Here is a 19,939-nt window from a genome sequence, read left to right as displayed (position 1 = left end):
GAGTTCTGACTTGGCAGCAAATATTCATATGGTACCACAATATAATATCATTATAATTTTCTCAAGAGTAAGAAAACAAAGTGGATGTGGGCCGGCGTCATTAATGAGTGTCACATCCCTGCTGTTTTTCCTGATGGGAGACAGCTAGTTTGTCACTGTGGCCTTTGTGTCACTTCCTTTCTCCTCTTTCTCTTCCTGTCAGGGGGCCGAGTGAAAACCTGGAAGAGAAGGTGGTTCATTCTGACGGACAACTGCCTCTACTACTTCGAGTACACAACAGTGAGTAGCATGCCAAGATGATGATTTGATTGATGAAGTGCCTCTTTGCAAGTATGTGCGTTTGTGTGTCTGCAGAACTGACCTGAAGTGGCTGCTTGGAGCCCCTCAGACACTAAATAAAATGAAAATAGTCTCTGTTCATTTTGATGTGATTGAAAATGCAGGGTTTTGGTTTGCTACAACAAATTCTGGGATTAACAAATTTAACAAGCAAATTTTTGGAGTTTGAGGATAAAACAAAACAGTATCTTAACAGTAGATCTTAAAATTGTCATAGCCTGTATGGTTTTATGTCGTTTTTTATTTGCACTTTTCAGAAAATGCAAGTTCACTTAACTGACTTAAGGTGTCTTGCTTTGTAGTCTTTATTTGTACCCACATTAGCACATATAGGAGGTTATCTGTCACCTCAAGAAGACCTGGGTGATCCCCAAATATATATTCATCTTATTTGTTGAGTGTCCACGTGTGCTTGTGGTTGTCCATCTGTGCCTCTTACTCTAAGACTACGTTTATTTGTGCGTGCTTGTCGATTTTTATCAGTGCCTCTGTGTCCCTGCTAGCTGCTACATCAGCACTGTCCTCTCTCTACCCTGGTATTATCCTTGAGGACACTATCATTATGTCCCGTCCTCTGGTCTGACTACTCCGCACACACATTATCTGCTCTGTTAACAGAGGAGGGAGGGGGGGGACCAAGGTTGATTTCCATGCTAGCAAAACATGTCACAGTGGATTTTATCCTCATTTCCCTCTTTCTTCCCTTCTCATTTTCATCTTGTGTAATCCTTTAACACACTGCACTTCTTGTCATATCTCTTCCCCCTTTTTCTTTTTCCTCCCTCTTTCCTCTTCTTGCCTATTTATTTGCTTTTCCTACTTTATTGTATATTCTTTCTTGTTTTCCTTGTATTAAGTTGGTTATTTTTCGTCTTCTCATGTTTCTCGTTCTCATCCCTCTCTCCTTTAGGACAAGGAGCCTCGTGGGATCATCCCACTGGAGAATCTCAGCATCAGGGAGGTGGAGGAGCCCAGGAAACCTGTGAGTGTTGCTTCATTTTTAGATCACATGTCAAGTTTCTTTTTCCCCTCGGTTACGGTGTTTATTACATGTTGACTAATTAGGTTGTCTAATTATGTGACAGCTGCACATCACTGATGCCCCGTCCTTTGTCCCTTCTCTAGAACTGTTTTGAGCTCTACAACCCCAATCATAAGGGCCAGGTGATCAAAGCCTGCAAGACGGAGGCAGATGGGCGTGTTGTCGAGGGGAACCATGTGGTGTACAGGATATCAGCTCCCACGCCAGAGGAGAAGGAAGAGTGGATTAAATCCATCAAGTAAGACTCCTTTCAATCATAATGGCACATAACTCCCCCCCGAGTCTTTATACTAAACTAAGCTAACTGGCTGCTGGCTTTAGCTTCACATTTACCATACAGACATGAGAGTGGTATCAATCTTTTCGTCTAAATCTCAGCAAGTAAGCAAATAAACATGTTCCAAAATGAAGAACTATTCCTTTAGCATTATAGTCAAAGGGCAAGCAACTAAAATTTTACTTGTTTTACATTTCCTGAATCCTGTGATGTACCTAGTCATCGTAGTGCTAAGAAAACATGAAAATTGTGCAAAAAAGTATGTAATTGATTTTGAATAGGTCAGTTGATCTCTGCCAAGGCTCAAACAGACTAACAGCTGGTTTGAATGAATGTCCAGAATGTACTCTTTAAGATCATATCAAACCTAGTAATCTCATCAAGATGGCTGCAGTGTGAGTGAGTGCAACATGGGCCTGTCTGCACTTTCACCTGTAGCTCGACAAAATATACTGATTCGTGGCACAACGACTGGATATTGATCGGAACAACAATGGCATTGGATCAACAGAACCACATCTCCCTACAAGCTTTATGGGATGGCATACAACAGATCAAGACTGATATGCTCACTCATCTGGATTCCAAGGTGGACCCGATCCAAACAAATCCAGATGTCCCTTGATACTCTCGGAAAACACGTCTCTTCACTAGAACAACGAATCCGGGCAAATGAGGACAGTTTACAAGATCTCCAGTTTCGGACCAAGGAACTGACTATAGATAATACATACCTGATGGACCACATCCAGGATCTGGAGAGCCGAAGCAGAGCCTCCAATTTTTGCTTTGTTAAGATTCCCTATTCGCTGATGGCCGCCACATCCTTGGCTTCATATATGTAACTCTTTAATTTAATAGGTTATCTCACTGGAATATTTCTGCCAAAAACTAATTTGTTTATTTCTGGTGTCGCAAACCGTAGTATTGCTTTCTGACTCATTTGGTCTACAAAGAGGTGTACCACAGGGTTCAACGCTGGGTCCACAATTTCTTTTAATGATCTGCCATCAACATGTTCCAATTCATCTGTCCAACTATATGCAGATGACACTGTCATAAATACTTCTAAACTTCACTTATTTCAAATGCAAACTGCTCTTCAATCTGATTTCAATACCATACAAAACTGGTTCCTATGTAATAAATTATTAGACTACTGGAAAGAGCCTTAAAACAAAATCTAATAGTTTACTAATGACATGTAATGATAGTACTAGTCTGCACAGAGTTGATCAAATTAAGTACTTTGGTTTATGGCTTGACACTGAACTCACGTTTAAACATCACATCGATCATATAAAATGCAAAGTTAATTTTGGAACCAGTGCTCTGTTTCAGTCCAGAAACAGTTTTACGCTTAGTGTAAAGAAGAAACTTGCATCATAACTTGTATGGCCATTTTTTGACTATGCTGATGTTTTTTATCAAAACGCATCTAAAACGGACCTGCAACCACTCAATACAGCATACAATAATCTATGTAGATTTGTCCTTGGTTGTTCCTGTATTACTCATCACACTTTAATGTATAACTCCCATAAATGACCTCCACACAATATAAGAAGACACATTCATTGGCTTCAACTAATATTTAAATGTGTTAATTTCAGTTATCCTTACTGTTTACAGCAGTTTCTGGTACCATGTTTATCTGTATATCATTTGAGGTATTCAACACAGTACTTCTTCTAATTGTTCATGTTTCAGATGATTTTATTTTATTTTATTTCACTTCATTTCATGTCTGCATAATATATTAAAAAACAGCAAATGTTATATATATGCATTAAATTAGTTTTGCATATTTTTACGGTCCACATGAGAGTGGTATCAATCTTCTATAATAATTGTATTTCCCAAAATATCCAACTATCATCTTGAAGGTTCTTAAAGACTAAATGAGAATATGGACCAGAGTTAGATGTTCACGTACTTGTGGTGGGTGTTTGACTTCATGAGAAAGCTGGTACTCAGCAGTGGTTTCATATTGATATATTAACCACAGACATTGTAGATTTTGTGATCTTGAGTCTTCTCTAGCCTGTGGACTATAAGATCAAGGCTGAAGAAGAGACCCAGAAAATATACTGGTATGGGTTTTAAACATACCTAAATCAATATTGAGGGTGCCACTACAATATTTAATTGACAGTAAAACAGACAATCAAATTTTGTTTTTCTGACAGATCCTATACATAGATTTCACAGTATTAATAACCTTGCTGTTGGTGACCTAAATGCTGGATGCTCTGTATTCGGCAGAAGCTGGTGCAATGTCAAATACAGTTGGCTCAGCAGAACAGTACACTTGTATACTGTAATCTAATGCACTGCGCCCCCCCACCCCCCCACCCCCCCCACCCCCAAACAGTATTCACTTGGGAAATGATGTGGGATTAGTCATTGCTTATAGCACCCAGGGGGTGAGCCAGTAAACCCAGCAAACCTATCCAGGAGAGGCAACTCTAAACTGGGCTGATGCATTCACAGCCACATGGCTAACAAGCCGCAGCTTGCGCTTCACCAGAGGGGTCCAAGAGGACTGGGGGTCTGGGGAGATAAAAGGCTTTTTATGGAAATGATGATTTCCCCTCTCTTCTAAAGGAGGTGATCATAGAAGAACCGCTCTATCTGCTTATCTTGAGTCAGAAACACACAGACCTAGATAATGCTTGACCAATTGGGTCAACGTAAAACGTAAAATGTGCTGTTGTCTTTGAATGAATGAATTCATGCAATACTTAAGGAGAAGAGTACGTATTTTTATATTTTCAGTTCCATTGAATGTATTAGGTTTTTACATATTTTTAAGGACACAAATGGAGGGAATGTTATATCATGTTAGTCATGGCAGCCTTGCCAGGATTCGATCACTCCACACTGGAGTTTTTGTTTCATGAAATTGGGTTGTTGAAAATGACAATAAGTAGAATGAAAGAGGGGGATAGTCATCGTATACAGACTCATTCTTCAGCGTGTGCCGTTGTAAAGGGAATCAGAGATATCCGCAGTGGGGGGTTGAGCCTCTTCTTGCTTTGTGCTGGTGCTAACAGGATTTAGCAGCCGTGAAACTGGGCTCCTCAGTAGAGCCCAAATGGCTTCCTGAGTCACTCGCTCTCATTGTACGCTGCCTTTCCAACGCTCTAAGAGAAACTGGAGCAGGAGAATACGCAAGAGTCAATAATCTTGAGCACCATTGTTCGCCCTCCGTCAGACCTATAAACCTGCAGAATAGCGTGAGGGAGACTGTGTGATTGTATGTTTTACTACATATTTGGCAGAGTTCTGGAGGAGGGAATCGGCAAGAGGTTCCAGCAAACCAGAGTACCAACAAAAAACTTGGGGGGTGGGGGGGTCCTCTTCAGAAACCATGGAAACCAAACTAGGTCATTGCACAAACTTTTTTCTTTTTTTTGATCTAGTTAAGGCAGGGGTTCGTATAAATGTGCCTACATTTCCATATCAAAGATGCTGGAGACCCTCCTCTCATGTGGCATTATTATTTATTTAATTGCTGTCCTTTGATTGGCTTCTTCTCCAGGGCCAGCATTAGCAGAGACCCCTTCTACGACATGCTGGCCACCAGGAAGAGACGCATCGCTAACAAGAAGTGAAGAGGGACAATCTTCTCAACCCCACCCCCCCATCCTTTTCTCCTTCAGTTCATGAACACATAAACTACATACTACAAAGCTGGTTCAACACAGACGTGACTGTCACCCTCAGAAAAGACTTCAACCCCGAAGACAAACCTCAGTCTCTCTCCTGGACTATCCACAAAGTCTGTGCACTTGTTGGGGAGACATCACACACTACTGAGGGGACAGGAGAGCTCCAGGAAACTCAGATATGTGGACTTGATTCTGGCATGGAGCAGCACATGAACAACCAACCAATCAGTTTGTTTCTCCTCCATCTCATGCACACCCCCTACCTCCCCCTCTCATAGTCATAACATGTTTCTAGGTCTCCCTAAAGCACAACTGCCATGTTTCAGGTGCACATGCATGTGCATGTGGGTTATTATAGACCATTGTGTATGTGTGTGTGTGTGTGTGTGTGTGTGTGTGTGTGTGTGTGTGTGTGTGTGTGTGTGTGTGTAAATGCAGCATATGCAGCAGTGTGCATGCTGTCAGTGCACACAGCTTCTGCAGTGTGCGTGCATTAAGTGATAGAAGTGTTCCCTCCACTGTGCTTTATGAAAAAGTCATAGTAATTCAAAATCAGAGTTCAGATGTGTGGTCAGCCAAATGGGGCACAACTGTTGAAATGTAAGGGTGAATAGAAATATTTGGGGAAGGAGGAAGAGATAGACGGACAGAGAGAAGTGTTTGGAAGGTGGTGGATGAACAAGCGCTGTATAACCTCACCTGAACCATGTTATCATCTCACTCTGGTGCTGAATTCTTCTCTCCAGGTGCCATGGCTGAAGCCCTGCTCAGAGTAACCTCAGAAAACAGCGCTGGCTTACATTTAGGTTCCTAACAAAGCATTACAGTCTTGAGTCAGCTGGACTGATTTCATTTATTTGTGTGGAGCAGAGAATTTTGAAATGTGCATACTTTTTTATTTTAGTTGATTAGTAAAGGTGCTTTTGCCAAGGCTTGAGATGAAACTTACTTTTTGGACTTTGAAGTTGTAATCCTTAAGATTTCGGCCCCAGTTGATTTGGCTGTACACTTGCTTAACATCTACTTTGTCAGAAACACAACAGAGGAGCAACTGGTTTATATGATTACAGTGCAGCCAACTAAACTCACATTTTAACAAACAAGTCTGATCTGATTTCATGCTGCTTGTGGCTTGAGTACTATACCACACAGCAGGAGTAATTGGAGTTGGTTACCTTATTATTATTGAGAAGTCTCCTGCAGCTCTACATCTAACAGCTCACTGTGGCTGATCCTTTTTGCTCTAACACCAACGCAAAAATGAAAAACGATCTGCTGACAAAAAAAAAAAAAATGCTAAAAAAGATGTTATCTTGTTTTGTAGATGCATTTATGGTAACCAATCACTGTCAGCACTAATCTCTGTGACAAATACGTGTTCTTTGGCTGCGTCACGATAAAAGCCTTGTGTTTTGCCAGTTGAATGCTTTTAATGTAAAGCAGCAGCAGTAGGAAATGTTGGATTTATATTGGCAGCAACTTAATAGAGCTATGAAATTAAAAATGGAAAAGGTAGAGTCTCATCGCATTTTCACTCAACTGTATTTCTAGTGGATAATAAATAAATATTGATCAGAGCAATCACAAACTATAAATGGTGTATGAGAGCAACATTACCGAATTGTAGTCTGATGATAATGTACAGAAAGAAACGTGCATGTTGAAGAAACACGCTGAAATAATTAACTTCTCCAATGCAGCAGTGTTTTCTAGTGGCCAATTGAGCACAACCACGTGTTGAAAGCTGAACAAAGATGAACTCTGACCTGCAAATTTATCCGTCGCATGGGTCTCAATAGAAGTGAATGGGAAATGGAGCAAATATTCGTAGGACGGTGGTACAATGTGACCATACCTTAATAATGGATGACAAAAATCTATTGTTTCCTGCGAATCCCTTGTGCTTTTGAGGGCAGTTCAAATCCAGTAGGGGGATGGTGAACTCCGCCACTACAAATTAACCAATATTTAGAGAGATAATACAGAATGTAAATACTTTGAATGATTACTGCAGCTGAAATTCAAACCATAAATAATAGCAACCATAATTAGTATCAAAAATTGGGTTTAATTTCATGAAAATCTTAAGGATTATAACTTTAAAATCACTTTCATTATAGAGAGTCTTCTCAGTCTAATGGGTAAGTTTTATTTATGGCTGTGCAATGGCCCTATAGGGTACCAGTCCGATTAAGCTTTTCTTTTTTTTCTTTTCTTGTCTATGGCCTATGTCAGTGAAGGTCGATGTATTGTTGTGATCCTGTTTGCATTTGGTTTGTAATCCTAAAGATACTTGCTTGCTTTTGTGTTACTCTTTAAAAAACTATATAATAACCACCTATCATTTTGTATTTATTTTCATTTGTGAAATGGTTTAGTACTACCTGTAAATGTTAAACAATGTATGCTTAAGTTATGTATGTATATATAATGTATAGGTTTCTGGTCTCTTTGTTGTAGTATGCACACTCTGTGTAACATTGCTTGAGCCGTCAGGCAGAAATTTGCATCAGCTGAAGTTTGGGGTCTTCTTTACAAAAGCCTTAAACATAATCATAAGTAAATATATAATAACAATATAATAATATTGATCAATAACTGTGATGATGCTGTTAAAAAGCCATGACTGATGAGTGAGAAATATGGTTGTATTTATGACGATGATGATGATGATGATGATAACAATTACAGTGAAAATGATGTTTGAATTTAATAATGATGATTCTAGTGAAGTAATATCAGTGATGATGGTGATGATGATGATAATGATGATTATAATATTGATGATGATGTCAAAAACTATAAACACCAGTAGTTTTCTATGTGATTGTAAAATAAAATGAAAGCCTTGTGGTCAGGGCAGAATATTATCTTCTACCGCCCTGTGTGGGCTTATAGTTACATTAACTTTTATATTCTCTGTAAAAGCTATTGGTCACGTTGTACATTACGTGTATCTACATAAAGTATACATAAAGCTTACAGCAGATGTATTGTGTATTCATTATTGATGCTGGTCTCTACATATTTGCATAAGTAATTAGCTATCATAAATGAATTACACAGACTCTGTCACAGGCTTTTTGAATATGTAGGATATCATCCTTCATCACACAGACACCTAGTGTATAATTCTACCTAGTTGAATACATGGTAAAAATAACAGCAAGTGAAGTAGAACAGAAAAGGTAAAGGAAAACATCTTGGGTCCCTGAGAGAAATCTAACTGGGAGAGAAGATGTGGAGCAGAATGACTGAGGAGAGAGCGCCCTCTACTGGTGTTATATGCAAACGTAATAGTGTCAATAATAATGATTTTGACATAAAAAGATAAAATTAATATAAATTAAAGAATCACAATACTGTTTGAGCAGCACAACACTTTTGTCCTGCAAAAAGCTGTCATTTAATCAAAACATTTAACTCGTATCAAAAAAGAAAATCGAGTGCTACACTGCTACCAAAATGAAATGTACCCTTGTTGTTGTTTAGGCCTACACAGAAGAATTGTTTCAAAATAACAGAGGATACTGCAAACTACATCCTCCAAAATGATCACAATGTTGAATCACCTCTCTAAAACAGGTTCAATAAAAACTGGTTTTAGCTTGGTGTTCCTAATAAACTGGCAAGTGTAAATAACGTAAAGTACATTTGTAAAGTACAAAGCCTCAAAGCAAAGCAAGGTAACAGCAAAGACGAGCGTCTCTAGAGAACTACTGTAGAACTATAGTAGAAAGACTGTGTCTGACATCATTCATCTACCTCACAGCTGTTACTGTTGTAATACATCATAAATGTAGTTAATGCATTTGAGGATGTAGGCTACACATTGAGCATGTTGACAGCCACATTTGAGATCAATACAGTTTATTAGAAAAGCAGTGTAATCCATCCCATTTATCAACAAGACTAACTCAGCGCATCATTGAATCAAGTGACTATATTTAAATGTACATATACATTTGAAGTCTGTGTGAAATTGACAAGAAAAGTATAAACTACAGATTTGAGGATCGTGATTTTTTTTGTGTCACAAACTGTGAATTAAACAGAGAAAAACCGTAAACTGTGACTTTTGAAGGTGAAATGTCACTTCAAAAAAAGACCAAATACTGCCTCCCAGTGGGTAAATGTAGCATTGCCTGGAAAAAAAAATCTACAGTTTTGTTGGCAGACTTCAAAGAGATTTTGAAGAGAGGCTGTTTCCCCCTATCTCCAGGTGATAGTTGACAAGTTGGCAGCATGACTGAATCTTACAACCACAGCTGAATGTGACATTGTAAATAAACATTCTCCGTGGATTGTCCTTTTATTGCGTCACATTTGACAAGTCTTTGCTCTGTGGTGTTTCACTGTGCGAGAACAGGGACAGGTTTGCCTGATTGGAAGGTTTTTTTTTGGGTAGATGTTTGTAGAGATGAACCAATATGAAACTGCAGGGCAGATGATGATAACCGTTTATTATCTGTTTCTTGTGACGGATACAATAACCGTTAATACAGTATCTTGCTTGAGATGATTACTGTATGGCTCATTGTGATGACAAAATTGCGTAGTATTACACATGGAAAACAAAGTGACTATTGGGTCATCTCCAGAAAAGTGAACTCAGCTTATGAGACATCTGTTCTTGGCAGTACTGTATATTTCCATATTTGCAACTCTGCACATTCAGGCTAGTCTGGCCATGAAAGTACCAAAAGTGCATTCAGCACATCCCCTCATTCACTGGACAGGATGCATTTCACTATGATCTGCACAACATCACTCACAAAACTCACAAAAATAGAACCAAAGACGCAAAATCCCAGTTCAGACTTGGGTTCAAGTGGTGTCTCTATTCCGTAGTCATGCTCCACATTATGGGACAAAATGATTGGCTAAAATTCCACTATTGGAACAACAACAATTTAATTTTCTTGCTTATTGGCAAACTGAAACATTGCACATCCTTATATTATTCCAGTGTGACATAATCCATCAAAACTGCCATGATTGAGTGTTTGATCAAAAAGGTCCTAAAGCATTAGGGACATTTATTTATTGCGAAATGAGGAAGCAAAGACATTCACAAAAAAAAAAACTATGAGGCACTGGAGGGTAAAATGCACAGATACAATTAAACCAAAATGTCCACTGTATACCTTCTGGAAAAACTTTCAGACCTTCTCAGAGAGAAAAACACCACAACCTTGTATTGATTTTTTTCTAAAACCTTAGACTGTTCCTCTGACTATAAAAGATATAGGCTCTACTACAACAACAAACTCCCAATAAGCATCTTTGACCCTATTGAAAAACACAACCAGCTCAGAGGGACATATTTCCAAGTCCTCCCCCGCAGATATTTTCCTCTCTGAAAAACAAACTTTTAATCTACATCTAAATTGTATCCTTTTTTGAAAGAAAACTGTCCTCACCTGGCATTTTGACCCTATAATGATCTTCCATGACCCTTTAGTAACCTTAAGGTGGCCTCTGGTGTGATGGCTGACCCCTCAACAGGGTGAAGACGACACCTGATCATAGTCGGGGCATTTGAGGAGAGCAGGGTAGCTGGCACTCATTTGCAGTGAAGCTTCACTGGAGATGTCTGAGGGACTTCGTCCGCGTGACCAAGCCTCTGGGTGGAGGAACTGGCCTGAGTGGTCGGAGCAGTTGCTGAGACGAGGGCGGTAGAAACTGGGGTGGCGAGGCTGGTAGATCTCCTCTGCTGTGTAGCGCTTCATGAACAAGTAGACAGACATGACGCCTGCACTCTGCAGTGAAGAAGAGACTTAAATCAAGCCAAAATATCAAATATATGAAAGGATAAGTTCATAAATGCTTTGACGCAAAGAAAATAATCTCTGTGTTCAGTCAGTTACTTTGGTTGTACAACATCACAGTAAATGCATTTTACAATCCAATATCACAAATCACTTCTCATTTAAACAGGTCTCTAAATGTTTTTTGTGAGAATATTCACTGGAAATTTTAGTATGTGATTACTTCTCTATCTTTATGCTGGTAAGAACATTTAATGATTTATTGCAGTTCCTCTCTGCGGCCACATGCAGGCAGTGAATACTCATGACTCTAAATATAGTCAAGTCAACTCTATCAAGTGTCAAAGCAGACACAATAACAATCTTACACTTCAGGAAAACCAAAAAAAGAAGAAAGAAATTGCTGTTTTGAAATATTCTGCCAACCTCTAGCTAAATCCTGACAAAAATTTAAATCAAGGTGGACAAGACATTCAAAAAGGGAAGCTGTATCCTAAACCACTTCTACACACTAAAAAGCAGGTTTTGAGTTATGTATGTTCACACATAAAGTGACGAAGGAAAGGTAGTAGACTCAAATCTGTTATTATACAGACTAAAAACCCTTTGATTTTTGAGTGCAGTGTTGTTTCACAAAGGAAATAGAGCAGCTGTTCACAGCTGGAGAAAATATAAACCTAGTTGAGGATGAAAGCTTTCTGGCTTTCTCAAGTTAAAGCTTGATTAACGTGTGGTGCCACACTTGTTCTGCCTTTTCCTGTCAGCTGGAAACAGTCAAGTATGTTGTTCTCTTGCATACTAAGTGCAAAGCACTATACTACAAAGATTAGCATATAAAATAATACTGTATAAACTTAGTATCGAGTTGAGACTCAGCAATAGTGTTTATTGCATGACTGTTGGTGGACCTCATTGTACAGGCCAATCTAAACCAAACTGGAAAAAAAAACTTCCTGTTGATTCAGCTTCACCACATCAACTAATCGATTAATCATCTAATCGTTGCAGCTCTGCTGATTATTAAAGTTTATAGTAAATTTTAGTTATGACAGATGTTGAGTGAAATATTTTGTGCTGATAGCACAGGTGTACTGAACAGTTGTCATTTGTGTTAATTGTTTGTTGCTCACCTCAGTGAGCAGGAAGGAGATGGCAGCGAAGGCGAAGGACCAGCCGTATTTGTAGGTAAAATAGGCCTCGCTGCTTTTAGTCCTGTTCAGCATTTCATCATTTATACTGGAAATATAGAGCACCAGGCCCACCACCAGAGCTAGACCTGAGACACAGGGAGTAGAGAAAAAACAGTCTCGGTTTTACAAAGACAGAAGATGAAAATACAAAGCGTGTCAAGACATAAGAACAGGAGGATGATCGGTGTACCTGAGAGGATAAAGAAGATTCCAGAGACAAAGGCCAGGATGGTGCGGTGTGGCCGAACATGCCCGATGTTGCTGAGGACAAAACCGATGAACATGAAGAAAAGGCTGACCAGAGGGAATGGAGTGGCTGAGCGGATCATTTCTGAAGAGGAGGAGACAGTGGAGAATGAAAGCTTTTGTTTTTTGTTTTTTTTTCTTTCCTCATTTTCTATGATTTAAATCCTTATGTTGAAGTGAGGTTTTAACATAAGCCCTAGACAGGTTTCTTACCTCACAAATACTACTGCAAATGATTAATAAAAAAAACTTTATACAATGTATTTGTAATGTTTTATGTGTGTAAATCAAAGCAAAGCAACACAAAGCTGCTTTTGACCCCCAACATAGCCAGAGAAGCAATGTGATATTTCTGGTCATAAATCAACATAATGAAATTACTATGTATAATTCACAAAAAGGCAAAAAGAGAGAGTGCATATGCTCATAGACAGATGAGCTTTGTAGTATTTAATTTGATCTCACAGAGAAATTAAATGATTTTTTGTTGATCTAGCCTCATTAAAATGAAGCTGTTTCACTTTGTCATTTGTCATGTTCGAGAGAAAAGTATTTACAGTAACTCTAGCTAAAACACATCTGTTGAAGGAGGTCAAACAGTGACTCTTGAAATAAAGATGAAATGTAGACACTTGATCATCATCTGTGGATTGATCCCTCAGTAAGGCTTTGACATTGAGGTGAATTGTTTGTGAAGAGGCAGTAAGTATTCTGAAGAGGAGCAGGGCAGAGACATGAGAGCCCAGATGACTCAGACTCTCTGTCTGGGTACACTCAGATTTCTGAACAAAACCTTATTGGAAAACGACAGTATTATGGATAAAATGCCTCAGCTGTTCATGTGAATAACCTCAAGGCGAATCTTGAGTTATCAAGCCTGAGGTTGGTGTTGGAGGTTTCTGCTGTTGTTACTCACTGAGCACGTTGACTGTGGACTCTGACGTCAACTGGACGTTCATGGGCATGATGTACTCGATGGTAAAGCACCGACCAGACTCATCACCTGAAAAGGGAATCAGAGATGTAGAGACAAGTAGACAAAGAGACAAGGTGAAAAAGATATTACATGAAGAAAGAGTCGTGCAGCTTCTCTTTTCATCTCTGTCCTGAGTGTACCATACTCCTGTCCATATTATCTGAGGAATACTGAACATTAATTCACTCCTAAAAACACACACATATCCCTATGACCCTATAAATTTAGCAGCTTAGTAAAACAGGTTGTGGACTCAAATACCCAACTCATAGAAAAAACTGTTAGAAAACAGTAAAAGCAAAGATTTCTGGCCAAAACAGGCAGACATGAATTCCAAAAAGGCAGGCAATGGGTTATTACAGGGCAGATGGGAAGAAGAGATGAAAAAAAAAGATCGACCACTACAGCTGAGATGCGACAATAGATGAACCAACAGGTCACAATGGCTAAAGGTCAGGTATATATACTGAGGAGCTGGTGACGGAATTGGGAGAGAAGTACAGGAGATAGTAGTGACTCGCAGACTGAAGGTAAAAAAAGGGGGGAAAAAGAGACTGATACCACTTGCATGCAATGCACAGTATGTAGCTGGAAGCAAATAAGCATATTGCACAAAATATTTGATGGAATTAGGATTTAAATTAATTGAATGACAATAGTTGCAACAACACCAAAAAGTAAAATCTACTTTAGTAAATTTGCTGTGTCCATGAAGTTAGTATCCATGTTATTGACAATTAATGGCTTAGAGCTTGGTAATTTCAGCATAGATTTGTTCATTTTCAACCGGAGTGGAGGTCTGATCAACTACAATCCATCCTGGATTTCCTTCATGATGCCTATTCCACTTATATTTAGTCATCAATTTTTTTTCAACAGTAAGTGTGAGTTACATCACATCCTGCAAATACAGCTACACAACTGTAATTATCACTTCAGCATCACACACACACACTGTCACATACAGACACCAACTGGCGTCATCCACCAGCTAACTCTGTGGCACGACGATCGTGACATCTGTCTCTGAACACTTGTAGGTGCAAGATTGTGTGTGTGTGTGTGTGTGTGTGTGTGTGTGTGTGTGTGTGTGTGTGTGTGTGTGTGTGTGCGTGTGTGTGTGTTTGTGTGTGTAAGTGTGTGTAGAATTATATTGCAGGACTGATTGTACTGCATCAGGGAAGGAATACAGACACATTTTCTTTCTTTCTGTTGCTCTTTCTCTCACTCCACCTATTGTATGCTATACTTACAATCTCTCTCTCTCACACACACACACACACACACACACACACACACACACACACACACACACACACACACACTGATGGAGTAATTGTGAACGCCATGTGTGAATGTCAAATCTGGCTGATACAGGGATGATATGTCAGTGTGACAGCATCAGCTCCCTGCTGCTGCCAGATTTAGATTCTGCACAGTATAAATTAACTTCTTTGAATAGGACTATTCCACTTTAAAATTTAATGCCACTGTCTGTGCCGCAATCCTGATTTACACACGATTACTTTATTAGCTATCAAATTGCAGGAGCACAGAGAAATCAATCCCAAATCTTGGAACATTTTGGAACCCTCAATCTTGCCACTTACCGGCCAGGAAGCAGACTCTCCAGAGGCCCGAGTGCAGTGAGGCCTTGATGTCAGTGCTCTGGTTTAGAGGCATAATGACGCCTTCCTCCAGGTACAGCCAGTAGTCGGTGCTGACTGCCACTCCCAGGAGCCCCAGGCCACTGATTGCAAAGACACTGCTCAGCAACGTCAGGGCCTTCCTGCTGCACGCGCTCATGGCGACAGCGGGGGGAACTTCCAGCAATCAAAAAAAAAAAAGTCCCAGGAAAAGTCTGGAGGAGAAAATGGAAAGAGGTAGAATTACTGGTAAAACTTAAGAGGAGGTTGGACATGGAGACCCAAAGTGTTGTTAGTTAAATAAATACATACTTAAGACATTATAAAATAATATTGCTGTTCATTTACTGCAGTAGTTTTTTATTTAAAAATGTCCCTTTTTCAAAGTTGGTTTTAATTTTTCATAAATAAAAATCTCAAATTTGTTATAATGTCATCAATGTCTTTACGGTTTCTTCTAATCATGACAATCAGGTCAGCGCCAAATATGTGATTGAATGTTGTTTTGTTCTGAATGAACAGAAGACCAGTCACGTAGCATAACAGGACATCTCCTTTTTGTCTTGATTGACAGACAAAAATTGTGATGAAAACAGACTGAAAAAAGCCATGGGAAGACCCTTTTTAGACCCTTTATCAGCAATATTCTGCTCCTGAATTTACTAGAGAAACTCATGTAAACACAACCCCAACAATGTCAGTGTTTTTTACGCAATCACTCATGAAGGACACTCTCAGGACCTTGAAGATGTGTATGTGTGCGTGCAGGTGCTTTGTGAGCTCCACTGAAGAAAAGGCAAAGGAGGAGAGGTACAGTAGGTGGGTGAGAGGATGAGAGACAGCGAGGATGATGAGGGAGTGAGCTTCATCTCCTTCTCCTGTCCACATAATATATCAGAGTGCATTTTGAGATTTGGGAAGTCAGATCTACTCGTCATGATGAGCAGCATATGAAATGTCAGGGCAGCTGGGTAACTGGAGGAATCAATAATGTCTTTGTTTGGTTGTCTTGCAGCTAAATTCAATCCAAATCTAACTTTGTTTGACTCCATCACAAAATGATCTTCATGTCTCATTTTCAGGTTCAGTTTTCGACTCACAGAAAGAAAGTACCATGTAAATTTGTTTTAGTATTTTTAATCTTTATGTAGTAAAGATCCCTATTTTCTTTGATTCTCCTCTTCCTTTCTTCACCTACCTCACTTCCTTTCTTATTTTTATCACTGATTGGCTCTTGTTTTCTCACCCTCCACCCCTCATTTACGATAGAGTTCACCTGGGCATCACAAGATTATTTAATGGCTTCATCCCACTCATTCACTCTTTTTTCACCTTCACATGGGTGGCAGTTTCTAGTAAGAAGTTTGTTACTCTTTAGTTCCAATCATTTGTATGTTGGTCTCAGAGAACCTTCTTCATCCTTATTTCTTTAATTAGTATATAATGAGACTATTTTGATTTGTTGTGCTCATTTTAATCTTTATTCTTTATTATCCTTTCAGAACCCGCAGCCCATGTGTGTGTCTTCCTTCTTTTCATGTTCAATTATGAGAATGAAACCTTTTGTTGGATTGGATATATGGCTGTTTATTCACCAATGGTGATAGTGAATCTATTCTGAACTTCCTACTTAACACTTTAACTTTCTCTAAAATGAAAGTTTTTATATTCACAATAAATTTTAATTCAGTCCATGGTACTGCAAAATCTGTCCAACCTGCTATAAAAAGAATAATGAAGTTTGAGCCGATAATAAGCCCATTTGAGCCTCCAGACTGAGGGGCATTAAACATGTTGTGACATAACACTCTGAATACAAATGCTCACATTATTGGAAATCCAAGACTGGGTTTTGACATTTTACAGCCATGAGTCCAACAGCCTTGGAAACGGTTGGATATTCATAAAAGTAAGTCAGAGTGTGGATTTGTCAGGCTGATCACATGGTATAAGACATAATCTGCAGTGACAGGGTAATGATTTAGGTCCTGTTCAGGACACATGTGAATGATCTATGGACTGTGATGGAGGGAGGACTGTCCAGGAGAGACTCATTGTCACCTGATGATCAGCTCACTTTGCAAGGGCTAAACTATAATTAATTAGGGTTACTTCTAGTTGTTGTTCATGAGTTGACTGTTTATTACATTTTTGCACCTTTTAAAATGGACATATTGCGCTCTACCAGCAGGTATCTCGAGCAACATGAAATCTTTCTTTGTTGGCCTTTCAACAACTTGAACTTAACCTGTTTAGAGACCTTGGCAGTGCTTAGGGGGTAAAGTTTTATTCAGATACACTCAAAAATATCAGCTTGTCCCTGATCAAGGAAAATCACCTGACTTTGAAGTGGTCCATATGTCCAAGTTGTATTAAAACTGGTACTTTCCATATCCAGTTCCTTGAATTTCTTATCAGCTGTATTATTTTTATCAGATAATGACAGAGCTGTCTGGACTGGCACTGGGAACATTGAGATTACATGGCAGTATTATTTTGAGTAAAAATAATGTCCTGAAGAAATTTGTCTAAAATCTGCTTTACTAAACATTACAGATTAGATTAAGAAAAAAATAAAATAAAAAAAGGCAACAGGACATTGAAAATAATTTGATTTCATGTACCCTAATATGTGCAGATGGCTTTGACTCTCTTTGAAACAGTCATCAAATGATTATCAAGTAATTGTTAATGTAGAAACCAAGTAAGATAAAAACAAACTGGGCTACAACACGACTAGAGAGATATATAATATAATATATATATATATATATATATAGGGAGACATGTAATCAGTCATGACTTAATTCTGTCTCATGCAGTGCAGCGTATAGTAGCCTTCATCCAATGCAATTTTTCCGAAGGCAACTTGTGACTGTCATTGACGAATGGTTTTCACTATAGCAAGTTAATGTCTGCCCTGAGGATACAATGTGTCCTTGCGACTGTATCATGTCTTGTGGCAGTTTGCAGTAGGCTATCATACAAATAACATTAGTCAAATAAATATTAACTATAGTCTATATGTACTGTATACATGTGTATACACAAATGTAGCCTGTAACAGTATTTTGCACAAAGGACTGTGGTATTATACTAGCCTACTAAAGAAAACTGGAACTGCGACCAAATCAAAACGTCAAGTCTCAACAAGCATCATACTGATCAGTGAATATGTGAAACACATCGCAATATAAGTCCATATAAATAGAAGCAGGATGAATAGTAGGAATTAAAAAAAAAAAAAATCATAAAATATAATATGCAAATAAAGTCAATCAAATACGTTATTTTGAAATAACGACGGTGAGTCCATCAGACTTACACGCTGTTTTTTCGCACCTGTTTGATGTGTCCTGTCTCAGCTCGCTGAGTTTCCTGCACTTGCAGCAATGATCTCCTGCAGTGACAGGGAGAGAAAGTCTGTCGATTGGAAGAGAAATCAAACGGTGCTCCGTCGATTTGGTCACAAATTCCTTCCGAAAACTGTAAAGTGAAGCCCAACGATGCAGCGGCGCGTGAGTGCAACTCTTCAATTGAAGAAACAGAGTCAGATGCCTCGTGCTGCTCTGCTGCTTGATTTCAGCTGCTAAATGCAAATATTGGGAGAGAAGGGGAGGGAGGGACGTAAGGAGAGAGACAGAGAGGGGGGGGGGCTTATACTTCTATCTTTATGAGGAACAGTTTGAGCGTGTTACTGTTTTTGCCCTTTCCTCTTGCAGGTACATAGGGTGACGATAAATCTCCCTTTCAGTACCACGGATAGCACCACTCGGTCAGGCGTGCCAGAACACTTGAAAACTTCAATGGACCTAGCTGCAAGTCAAATCAGGTCAATTTTTATTTATATAGCTTATGTATACTAGAGAGAGAGAGAGAGAGATCATTGATCATAATTATAATAATGATAATATTGACAGATACAGCAACAATAGTGTTAGGGTTAGTATGAAATAAATAATGATACTACTACTGATACTACTAATAATAATGATTATTGTTATTATTATTATATAACCTATTATTAGGCATTGTGATGGCTGAGGTTAGGGAAAACATTAGGTTTGTCCTCACATAGGCGTACAAGTGTGTGTGTGTGTGTGAGAGAGAGAGTGTGAGTGAGTGAGTGAGTGAGTGAGTGAGTTAGAGAGAATTCTGTGGTCATCTCATTATGAGGTATCACTCGAAGTTCTAATCGCTATAACGAAAGCCACTCTAGAACCTCAGCGTGTATACATACTGGAGAAACCACCTGTCAGACACACGGCGGATCTGGTTAGAGATACATTTCGAAGTTTTTCCTCTTTGTTTAAGTTTTTTCTTAACTTTGAGATTCTGCAGACAAGGAAACATATCCATCGTTTGTGGCCGATAAGAATTGTTTTTCGCGTTCTGACTGTCATATAATAACTGTCATGATATAGATTTGTGGATTGGCTTAAGTTTTGCAAAATCAAATTGGCAAGGTCTTGCCAGCAGGAAGACGTTGTTTTACACAGCTACCATCTTGTCGGATCATAAAAATATTTTTTACCAAGTGGAAATAACACAAAAAGCAGGAGAAGGAGCAGGAAAATAGGTCACAGAGGAAAATACTGACTTTGACTGCCCTGGAAAGTACATTCTTAAAACTTGCAAACTCATGGATCTAAAAGGTAAGGATCGACATACATAGTCTCTTGCCATTCTCCTTTTTTCTGTCTCACACAACACACGCGCGCACACACACACGCACGCACGCACATACGCACACACACCACTGTTTGATCTGCAAAAAA

At 39.0% G+C, this 19,939-nt stretch overlaps 2 protein-coding genes across 4 annotated transcripts in view; one reads left to right on the top strand and one right to left on the bottom strand.

Moving 5' to 3' along the window:
- Positions 1 to 6,103, top strand: part of LOC111227096 (cytohesin-3) — a 40,975-nt gene extending 34,872 nt beyond the window's left edge. For 2 of the 3 annotated variants that reach the window (XM_022752495.1, XM_022752494.1), the window contains exons 10-13: positions 203 to 279; positions 1,250 to 1,321; positions 1,465 to 1,619; positions 5,203 to 5,694. In XM_022752495.1, coding sequence (XP_022608216.1) covers positions 203 to 279; positions 1,250 to 1,321; positions 1,465 to 1,619; positions 5,203 to 5,275 — 377 coding nt within the window. In that variant the 3' untranslated portion in view covers positions 5,276 to 5,694. Of the gene's footprint in view, positions 1 to 202; positions 280 to 1,249; positions 1,322 to 1,464; positions 1,620 to 5,202; positions 5,695 to 6,078 lie in introns of those variants that run through there. The other variant, XM_022752496.1, reaches the window with a different exon arrangement.
- A 4,730-nt stretch (positions 6,104 to 10,833) lies between these two features.
- On the bottom strand, positions 10,834 to 15,321 carry LOC111227236 (voltage-dependent calcium channel gamma-5 subunit). Its single transcript, XM_022752669.1, has 5 exons — positions 15,126 to 15,321; positions 13,456 to 13,542; positions 12,484 to 12,624; positions 12,234 to 12,379; positions 10,834 to 11,094 (listed from the first exon to the last, which is right to left on the bottom strand). The coding sequence occupies exons 1-5, from the start codon at positions 15,319 to 15,321 to the stop codon at positions 10,834 to 10,836; spliced, it is 831 nt and encodes a 276-aa protein (XP_022608390.1).
- Positions 15,322 to 19,939: the final 4,618 nt, after the last annotated feature.

Source organism: Seriola dumerili, unplaced genomic scaffold (assembly GCF_002260705.1).
Source record: "Seriola dumerili isolate Sdu_G_001 unplaced genomic scaffold, Sdu_1.0 BDQW01000169.1, whole genome shotgun sequence".
Classification (NCBI taxonomy): domain Eukaryota; kingdom Metazoa; phylum Chordata; class Actinopteri; order Carangiformes; family Carangidae; genus Seriola; species Seriola dumerili.
This window is presented reverse-complemented; position numbering and strand designations above follow the sequence as displayed.